This window comes from Cyclopterus lumpus, chromosome 11 (genome assembly GCF_009769545.1).
Source record: "Cyclopterus lumpus isolate fCycLum1 chromosome 11, fCycLum1.pri, whole genome shotgun sequence".
NCBI lineage: Eukaryota > Metazoa > Chordata > Actinopteri > Perciformes > Cyclopteridae > Cyclopterus > Cyclopterus lumpus.
The window spans coordinates 16,805,338-16,816,044 of NC_046976.1; the positions used below are offsets into that span (position 1 = coordinate 16,805,338).

At 41.1% G+C, this 10,707-nt stretch overlaps 2 protein-coding genes across 11 annotated transcripts; both read right to left on the reverse strand.

The window, feature by feature from the left end:
• Positions 1-453: 453 nt before the first annotated feature.
• Positions 454-2,977, reverse strand: LOC117739278. The gene is made up of 5 exons (XM_034545590.1): positions 2,743-2,977; positions 2,603-2,625; positions 2,194-2,308; positions 1,928-2,101; positions 454-1,746 (listed from the first exon to the last, which is right to left on the reverse strand). The coding sequence occupies exons 1-5, from the start codon at positions 2,836-2,838 to the stop codon at positions 1,129-1,131; spliced, it is 1,026 nt and encodes a 341-aa protein (XP_034401481.1). The 5' UTR covers positions 2,839-2,977; the 3' UTR covers positions 454-1,128.
• An 862-nt stretch (positions 2,978-3,839) lies between these two features.
• LOC117739280 lies at positions 3,840-9,763 on the reverse strand. 10 transcript variants are annotated; one of them, XM_034545601.1, is made up of 9 exons: positions 9,574-9,761; positions 8,888-8,930; positions 8,360-8,432; positions 7,957-8,269; positions 6,138-6,268; positions 5,660-5,703; positions 5,190-5,569; positions 4,960-5,089; positions 4,337-4,575 (listed from the first exon to the last, which is right to left on the reverse strand). In XM_034545601.1, exons 5-9 carry the CDS (start codon positions 6,140-6,142, stop codon positions 4,547-4,549), a joined length of 588 nt encoding a protein of 195 aa, XP_034401492.1. In that variant the 5' UTR covers positions 6,143-6,268; positions 7,957-8,269; positions 8,360-8,432; positions 8,888-8,930; positions 9,574-9,761; the 3' UTR covers positions 4,337-4,546. The 10 variants fall into 10 exon arrangements, with proteins under 10 accessions (XP_034401493.1, XP_034401483.1, XP_034401492.1 ...); XM_034545596.1 differs by lacking the exon at positions 6,138-6,268 and having other exon boundaries at positions 8,360-8,417; positions 9,574-9,763; XM_034545597.1 differs by lacking the exon at positions 6,138-6,268 and having other exon boundaries at positions 7,957-8,272; positions 8,360-8,417; positions 9,574-9,763.
• Positions 9,764-10,707: the final 944 nt, after the last annotated feature.

Sequence of the window (10,707 nt, forward strand, 5' to 3'; positions counted from 1 at the left end):
AGGGCACACATGCCAGATGCTCTTCACAGTGGCCTACACTCCAATAATACTCCAACTGAAACATCATAAGATTATGTAGTGTGTTTTAATATTTACAAATAGTGTTAATAGTGTCCCGGTTGAGTAAAATACATAGTGATGCTTACACCTCCGCAGAACCCTCACAAGGTTTACCTTTATTGTGATGAGGATTGTTCAGACCTGAAGTTGCAGCGAAACACTCGATTCATTTTCAAGCAGAGGCCTGAGCCAGAGGCCGAGGGTTTAGGAGATACCCTGGTCCTTGATGGTGTCCTGAAGCGGGTCGTTAAGATGTTCTTCTTCTGGTGATTTTAATGATCCTCTAGACTCTAAACTAAGTTAGAGTCTATAGAGGGTATATTTATATATGCCATGTTGTTGTCAAAGAATCACTTCTTTAGATGAGGTCGCAGTCAATAAAACCAAAACAAATGAACAATCTTTGGGATTTTAATGCCATTGACAGGATCAATACATGAACTTTTATATCTTCTGCCTGCTTTGCATTCAGACAGTTGACAGCCATGAATGCATGCATGTCTTTATTTCTTATAAGCAGACGGATAATTAACAATAAGCGTTGATAAAAACGATACAATATAAAAACACTGTTTCCCTGTAGTACTGGTGTGTATATAAAAGATCAAATATTCCTCAACTTTTCAGCGCTCGGCAGCCAATCAAATGAAGCGAGGGGCGGGCTTTACTACTTTACTTTACTTCCTGTTTTTATGCTGGTAGATGTGATTGGAACAGACATTGATATTATTGATAGTTAATTACGAGGAAGATTAAGAAGTGATCGATGTCTGCATTGACACATCCCCCAGCCCCCCCGATATTTACGTTTGCTCGCCTGGTTGCGCGCGCACCCCCTCTCCACAAGCTGATCAGCTGTTGCCAGGGAGCGTTTTTGAAGCGTCTGTTGTGATCGGCCCCACGTGGGAATTTCAGTGCCTATATGATCACAAGGATATGATTGGCGTTTTACTGATAAAGAATCACATTAAAAATAATTGTTGTTCACGTCATAATAAAAAAAGATCACGGGAGTTGTGGGCCTACTTCACTATTTAATAGGCTATTCAATCATGTCTCCTTTTAAGATCAGAGACATTGAGGGGTGTAGAAAGTATTGCTCCACGTAAATTCCCGATGATTAAGCCAGTTAGTGAGCTCTTTCTTCACATGCCTTTCAAGCAGAAGCATTACCCCATCCGAGTACATCCTAGATGCTGGTCGCGCTCTCACTTTGACGTCATCCACATATTTAAACAAGTTGCTCAAACTTTCAACTTCGGCACAATTGCCATATACCCACTCCTTATTTTCACATGGTGTCAAACCAAACAAATTGCCACATGATCCACAAGGAGGCTTTTCTTCCTTCTTCCGGAGGTTAAACGCCTGGCACCTGACACGCTTTGGAAGTTGGATAGTTCCATCAAAGTCTTTCTTCTTTGAGGGAAAGTAGGTCATCACTGCACCGGCTACATACCTGTCCCAGGTGCCAATACAGGACGCAGCAATCATGATTTTCCTAGGAAGACGGCCAGGAGCGGACATGGAGACTCCATAGTACTTGACTGGACCATTAATATCGGTTCTGTGAGAGACACAGATGGTGGAGGAGACCAGATCCTCACTGAGGTCCAGCTCACTGATGAGCGCGCGCAGGCCATCTATGATTTCGAATTCGTTCTCTCGTCCAGTCAGGTGGATAACCTGCAAGCAATCACAAATGTTATCAATGCATGTATTTTACTAAGAGCCATGCTTAGTTTGTGAAATGCATGATGTGCAGTCATTGTAAACTGTAATATATTAACATGTCCAGGTGACGTAGAAATGATATGCAGCTTTACAAAGACGAATTGAATCATCTTTTGACAAACTATTATCCTACCATGTCTAGCACACATGAAAACGGACTCCGCATTGGTAGCTGAGAGGAACAGAGGTCAAAAGGCCGAGGGAAGAGGTCCTCCAATTCATTCAACATCTGGTCGTCATTCAGAATACTTTCTGGAGAAAATGGTGGATTGTGGATTTTTCCCAAAAAGAAGATGCTGTGAAGAATCTGTGGAGTCAAAACACATTCAAAGAGATATAATGTTCTATTTTGAGAGGCATTGGGTCCAGAAAGCCGTACATTTCATTCATCAGACATACCTCATCCACTAAAGCTGTGACATCACCTGGAGCTTGGCTCATCAGCTCCACCATTTTATTGATAAGCAAGAAGGCGTTCCTTCTGAAAGGGTATTTCTCTATCAGAAATTCTTCTCTGAAATAATAAATATAAAATGTTTTTAGAGGGTTTTAAAGCAGAATGCAATAATACGGTTGTACTTAAAAAACTAATAATTAAATAAATAAGTCGGCTACTCATCTGTTATTGATAAAGTACAACTACTACTAAACCAACGTATAAGCAAAGTAATCACTTTCAATTCGGTTAAAAACTTTTCCAACAATGCATTAACTGCCACCATTATTATCAAAAACTAATTTAATAGTTTCATAATCCCTTTTTTAACTGCAACTAACTGAATACTGTTTGGTAATGACTGTGACTGACCTGCGTCTTTGCTCTTCGTCAGCCTGAAATAACACACGACACAACAATTACTCACTTGAAGGGAAATTAGCGATGTGCAGATTAATAATAATGATATCAAATAGTCGCAGAGCAAAGCGCTTCAAAGCAGCGATACTCACCATTGTTAAGTCTTCATGAAATGAAACAGAAAGAAAGAAAAGAAGCCCCGCCCCCTGACTGTACCACTCCTTAGTTTGTTCCTTCAGTGGTGTCATTCTAAATCAATAATGCATCCAATGACTTTATTATGAAGTTCATTTGTTCTACTGGAATATCATAGTCCTGGTAATAGTTGTTTTATGTACGCATGTAACTGTGTATAGGAAACCAATAACAACAGGATGTTGCGAAGGAAACAGGATCTATAAATTAGGGGCAGTGCCAGGAAGTCAAAGAGTTCCTTATCTGAACGAAAAGTACGGAAACAGCTTCTAACCATCAGAGTATAAGAACGAAACTTTGACTTCTGCTTCACTGGACATGTTTAATGACGGACACTCAGCATGGTGGCTTTATGAAAAACATGTTTGTTTGTGTGCTTTGGAAACAATCAAACAATATTTAGATGTGACTGACAAATTATGGTTCTTTCAGCATTTCAGTGAGTTTGTTGCTCCCCCTTCCTGGTGTTATTTGTGTTGTCTGCATCTTTTCCATGTGAAGCTTGTAATGTGAATTTTGATCTAGGTCAACTAATGCAGTGAAGTTTGTTAATGAGTGAAACTATTAAGGACTGTATTGTGAGACTTGTGGTTTATGCAGCAGCTGTCTAAAACATGCAAGTCCCTTTTATGAATAAAGGACTTGTGCTTATGGGTCACACCTATTGGCGTGTGTGTGTGTGTGTGTGTGTGTGCTGACCACGCTGACTAAGCCCTCCTTGCAGGGTACATGTATCTATATGTCTTGTGATCACACCAATAAGTACTCCTTTGTTTGTACATGTCAAAGCAGAACATTCCACCCCTGTAAACTGTATTTATGACGCTGTGCTACATTCAATCTTCAGCGCTCACTTACAGAGCCTCTTCTTGCAAGAACAAACACAGATATTCGTCATTTTAGCTTAAAAAGACTTAACACCTGGTCAGGTAAAATGTTGCTGCCACAAGTTCTTTTGAGTAATCAATAATTCAGTCTAAAATCAACGTCCTCATATGTTGTGGTTTGTCAGAGTTCAATTAGAATAAGAAGAAGAATAAAAGGTTTTCTGCAGTTCAAGGGTTTACAAAAATACTTTTATTGGGCAAAGAAGACATAATTAAAGTGCTCATATAAGAAAAAACTGTATTATTGTCACAGAATTTGTGATAAGAAACAAATATTAGTCCTATATTCAACTATTGGAAATAAATGTTTGAAATGGTAATGCCATTATCACCTTAATTCACATTATTAACAAAATATACAATAGATCACGAAATGATCTGAGAAATAAAAAATAAAGGAATTAAGAGGTAGTCCTTCAATTGTTGTTCAACCTCTATATCATTAATTAAATGAAATCCAAAATAAATGTACACTTATTGATCCTCGTGCATTGGACCCATTCTTAATTATTAAGGAGCAGTGAAGCGCCCGGAGAGCAACTGGGGGTTCAGTGCCTTGCTCAAGGACACTTCAACATGCAACTATGGGGGAGAGCGGGGATCGAACCGGCTACCTTGTGGTTACGGGACGACCACTGAGCTACAGCCTCTCCATTTTATTTTATCTAATTTATTTTTATAGTCAAAAATATATATAATCAGAAAAATGATGACTACTTATAACAGCAGCAGTAGATACAGTCTACTAATAATGATAATAAAAGCATGAATGTAATGCCATTAGTAATAGATACATCATATTAAATCAGATACATGTGATCACCTTATCAATAAGTGACCAATCAATATTAAACACCAGCCAAAACAAAAATCGTCAGTGCGTTCCTTCCGAGTGGGCGGGACCTGAGAGAGGAGAGAAAAGAAACCAATTAAAAGACTCAATACCGAACAGTGTGAAACAGAAATGAACAGTCACCAATGATGGAACAAGTGACCAGACATCCGGGCAGTGACGCGCTACAAAGGTCACCATCGAAAAGGGGCAAAGCCGGATGAAGGTCAAGGGGTCACAGACTCTGACTTGGAAGAGTTGATTTCATGGCCTGGCTATAAACTTAAGGTTTTTGACTTCAACAACTCCAGTGAGAGACACCTCAGGGTTACTTAATAGCAGATCATCATGAGCATGAAGGTTTTTTCTAAGCTTGATGTAGGATATCAACACATCCAGAGCAGAGAAAAGTATGAGCTTAATCTTTACCCTGCAGCAAAGACAAAAATACCAACCTGTGTTGCGTCTGATGGATCTGAGATTCTCCAAGAATCTGGACTTTTGTCCTATCACCAGTTTGTGATGCTTTTGGTTCAAATGTTGCCCCACGGGACCCTTCTTCACTGTATCCCAGTCCTTGTTGCTCTGCACACAAAAGACAACTCAAATTAGACATCGTCAGCACCTACAGGTGACCAATCACAAAGCCCTGCTTGTTCATAGCAAATTAACTGTAACTTCGTACCATTTTTTGGAAGGGCTTCCCTTTGTCATAGGACTCGGCTGCTGGATACTTTAGCCCCTTGTCACTCAGCTGATTTATGCTTGAAGCCACCAGATGCAGCTCCTCTCCATCGTAGCCGTACACCATTGTGTCCTCGCAGGTCATCAGAACCAGCTGGTCACACGGACACGAAGTCCCCTTCACCACACCCAGAACCTGCATGTTGACTATTTCTGGAAGGTAGAATTTGTTCCACCCATCCACCACGTTGTCCTCGTCACTGTAAATGGTGTCATGGAGGTCTCCAATCGTCCACGTGGCACGAGCTGGATTCTTTAAGGCCATAGTTTTTTGTTTATATGTGGACACGAGCTTTGACATCGTTGTCAGGTGATCTGAACCTGCAACAACACGCAATTCTGATTAAATATGGAACATAAATATCATAGCAAGCTTGTACAATGTGTGAGGCAAAGGTGTGTGTAGTCTACCTTCAAGTTCTTTGCTGTGCAGGAAATTAAGCATAGCTGCAGACCTGAAAGGCAGAAAGTGATCGAGTTTATAAAAAATAGAACTCAAATAAGAGCTTTGTCATTTATTCTTTTGGCAACTTTAGCGCTCCGGTCATGTTACTATTCACCCCTTAAAGTCCTCTGTCAGGGAAAAATGAAGGGAAAATGATTAGCATTATTTATTTATTTGAGGCAGTTAAAACAACAAAAAGAGTCAACAGACACCACAGTTCTAGAAATACAGGTCTCTACCAAACGGTACCAAAGTACATACAAATACCAAAACAGTAGAATCAATCAAATACTATGCCAACTTATTGGACTAATAAACAGCATACATGTTAGATACACTGCACACTACCGATTACCAGTGATACATGTTGTTTTTCATTTAAACAAGGGAGCGCTGCAAAACACTGAAGAACATTGCATTCCAAACATGTCCGTCTCAACACACCTCATCCGAGTCCACAGTTGTTCAGAATGCACATCTGGTTGTGGCTCTGAGGGTCTTCGGGGGCAGCGTTTCTTCTGAGTTGCAGGAGAGCAGGACGATGGTCGGCCGACTTTGGGTGCTGCTCGTTGACTCTGAAACCGTGGGCAACCGTTTGTTCAATAACTCCAGAGACACCAACAACAATGGCGCACACGTCTTCTGTTCTTCTAGAACCAAACTGTTACACACTGGTTAACTCGGAGCACAGAACCTCTTTGACTGCCAACATACAGGTGGAAATCGTGCACTCTCTCCCATAAGCAGGACCAGGTGTCCACCTCGAGTTCCTCCGTCTGGAAGGTTTCCCGTCGAGGAATCACTGAACTCCACTGGCTTCATTCAGCCAGCTGAAACCTCAAGGTCACCTCTTCTGAGTTCAGTCTCCTGACCCGTTTGTTTGCACAGTGTAGAGTCTGCACAGCAGCATGCTTCTTACTTGATGCTGGGATGGATATGTCGCACGTTATGTTGAATGTCTTCATTGCCTTGCTACACAATATTTGGCCAATCTTCGACGTTAACATGTCAGCTTCAGTGTCTGTTAGAGGCTCTGTCGGGGTCCACAGGAATGGGTTGTAGATTCTTCTTGTGAATACATTTCAATGTAGCTGAAGCTGTTGTGCACTTCAAGTCTGAGGGATGACGTTGTGGAGAATGTTTCTGGACCACCCCAGATGACATCAACCACATGACAAGCAAGGCTTCAAGTTAACTCTTTGACTGGTAAAAAGGCTGCTTTCATGTCCAGAGAGGTTAGCGGACATTTCTTTGGAAATATCACTGCCATAATCTTTTTTTTGAGACTCCAAGGCACATGCAGGGAGTCTTTTGGGAGCTCCGCAGTGTTCATTTCTTCAAAGCCTCTTCCAACTAATCTAGCTTTAGGTACAACACCATCAGGTGTCTCCTTGAGTGAGCACACCCACCTCGTAGAGATGCATTTCTGGCCTTCGTCTTTTACTTCTTCAAAACACATCGTTCTTTTTCCAGTTGCAGAGTTCACTGTGTTTGGCAGACATGAAGGCGTCATCATTCCCAATAAGTAGGTCTTCTTCAGGATGGCTAGCACATAATTTGACATGCTCAGATGGGACAACAGAACCGGTAGTCAATGGACTCCAAGTTTTAACAGTATTTCTATGTTCCAGTGGCTTTTCCAGTGGCCATCCTCCAGTCACATCCATTGTTCCTCTACCCTCTCATCAGGAGTTCAGTGAGGGTTTGATATACCTTTCCTAAAGCCCATTGATCCATGGGCTGTAAGCTGCAGTGGTTTTCACTTCAATGTTGAAGCTTGTCTCTCCTATCTTTATTGTTGAATTCACCCCCATCGTCCCTGAACAGTCTGCGTGAAGGACCATGAACACGTATCCAGCAATGTATATAGTGCTTCACGATCTCCCTGAGTTGCACTGAAGCGTGTGAAGTGGTCGGTTGCATGCAGACATCACACTCCCGGCTTTGGTTTGCTATATCTGGTGCACGTCTCAAAGTGTTTTACAATGTCCTTAAGGATAGTGCTGCATTCATCAGTCTGTCAACAGGTGCGTGGCCAAACTGCTCGAGTAGTTTGAACAGAACGTTCTGTTTTTCTTTTTGTTGTCATGTTTTCTGTCACAGTGAGAATGTCCTCCTGATTCTGGAGCTCATGTTCATCTCGGTTACTCTCGTCTCTAATGTTCACACAATAATGTAGTGAAGAGTTTCACTGGAGGTTTAAACGTTGTTATCACGGCTCGCCGGTAAAGCGTGTGTAGTAGGCAGTGACGGTGGCACCTACCCACACACGGAGGTCATCAGCTTCTTCTTGTGGAGAATTATCGCCAACGATCCTCTTCAAGGCTGACTTGAGAGACACTCCCAGAAGTGCTGTCTTTTACGCCTTCTTGGAGGCTCCAATCAGATGGGCTGGTATGACCAGGTGAACGTCCCAGCTCCTCCCACCAGGAAGCCGTCTTCGAGCAGGAATCCGGCCAGCAGAGTTGGAGGGTCGTCACACTCAAACTCAACAATGTAGTCGAGTTTGAGTGTCGACCGTAGAGACGCAATGTTTCTCATGCGATCCGGTCAAACCTCTGATTGGCGATCCTTTTCTTCTTTCAAAAAAACAGCTCAATTTATTGAAGTATAATCATTCCTTCATCGGCGCCCAAATCCTTTGAAATCGGAATAAATGTACTTACCTTTGAAATGTTCACCAAATAGTGTCCACATGTCTGGATACTATTTCTTGCTAACTTCCTGTGAAGAGGCAAGCTGAGAAGGTATACTTCTTAAAGACACCTCAACCAATTAAGTTGTAGAGATGGCTCAATGAGGTTCAGTTAAGGTCAATACATGTTAGATAAGATATAGCGACTTAAAATGTGCTCTCCCAAAATGTAGAGCATGGCAGTTAAAGGGTTAAGGGGAATGGGTGTACTACAAGGTTTCTGAAATTGTCTGTTAAAATATGCAAATTAATAATAATTATAATAATTTGCATACATTTCCAGACCAGAAATCTCAACGTTGTCCAAGTGCTAGTGTTTGGCATGAACCTCTTCTTATATCCACCTTCACACTCCGTCTGAAACTTCTCATATTTCACTTTATTCAATAGGATTCGTCAACATGTGCTATTCAAATGTTAAGTATCACTTACTACACCTGCCTTTCCTAATTGCCAACTTAAAGTACCCTTAACAAAACTCAAGAAAACAGGTTCTTACTGGTAGCTCACTGAAGCAGCAGCCATTCTTGCCTTCTGGTCACCTAGAAAACAAAATGTGTATTGTTAAAAGCAGTGGTGTTAAAATACTATCAACATTTACTCGAGTCCTGAAAGTAATACTACATTGTGATATACTTTACCATCATATAAAAGACAACACACTAAGGGAACAGCACAAGGACAAAAACAGTGACGCAGACTTGTTATATACAATCGGTCGATCTCCGTGCTTTTTGGGCTCTCCAAGCCTCCGTACCGAATAGACAAAAACACGGACTTTTGTTATGACGCGCGCACAAAATAGTCACACAAGCTAACTCTTCAGCCACACGATATTTAAAACTATATATTTATGGAGTCGGCTGAAATCACAAATGCTCTAATGTTTTCACAAATAAAATAAAAACGGTATAAATCGGAATTGAATTATAATTGTGAAGTCTATGTCACAGCAATGGATTATTCAGCAGGAACATATTCTCCGTTTCTAATCATCTAAAAAGGTGAAACCTACAAACACATTTAAGAATGTTTAATGTCACACAGTTTACAAAACCGAAAGTGACCTTCGTCTTTTAACATCGCCGATAATGTTAAGAAGTCGTTTCAACAGACAGGGAAACATGAAACGAATTAATCGAAAGCGTGAAGAAAGAACTTAAACGTTAACGTTTATCAAACTACCTGAAACAGGAGTCGGCTGGTTACCGGAGTTGAAGAGCAAACGGTTGAGTCCGTGGCCGTCTTCACGGAAATATGACTCATGTCGGTCTGCTGAGAAATCGACCACTCCCTAGTCATGTGATGCCTTCAGGTGCACATCAGATGTTTGGTACAAAGGAGTATGGTGATGCGTCGGTCTCGATTTCCCAAACATAACAAACAGGAACTCTGTTTTACTGATAGTTTGCCTGCAAGAAATCACTCTCAATTTCTACAACAACACATAAGGGACACTTCTGTGGACATCTTAGCATGTTTTCGTTGTGTTTGCTTGTCCAGCTGCCACGTTACGTTTGAGTATAATCCTACAATGGTGAATTCCGATTGTTCTCCATGTCCGTGAAGTATTATTTTTTTTTAATGGCGGCCCAGTGCGTGTTTTTACATTAGTTTTACAAACCACTGAGCTTACTTTGTCGAAAGCTTCGAAATGTCGATATGTTTTATTGTTTAGTCGAAAATACAGACATACCAGGTTTTTTTCCGTGTATTTTCCGTTTAAAAAAAACAAAAACAAAACACTTCCGTGTTCTCGTTTTTGTCTGAATCCAAAGAAGAAAATACGACACAACACCCACGTGACACATCTCTGCTATAAATGTGCAAGAAACATGTGCGTTGATGTCCTCAAAGGCCATCTGCTGTTTATAGATTACATTACAGCCAGACTCCTCCACCCGACTCAGTCTGTCTGCTGTCACTGATAACTGATTTGTGGGTCCTTGTCAAGCGTGTATACGGCTTAATACATTCATAAGGGTCACTTTCCTCTGCAGCCTAATAATACTTTATAAGTTCAAGACAAAGGAAATGGACTTGTTGAAATGAAGGGGCACCATAATGTTTATTGTGAATCCTGATAGATGTTGTCATTCAGATTTATAAATCCTAATGCTCAGCAAATGCAGCGTGCTTATTAGCGGGTGCAATGATAATTATGTAAATCTTTCATTTTTATTGTCGGTGTACATGGTTTCTCCAACACTTAACTAGCTAACGCTGCGGTAACATGGGAGTCAGGGAAGGGACCTCATCGGGAAACGAGTCAAAAATAGAAACCTTTCCTGTGTAGTCAACATATAAGAAGATGTTGTA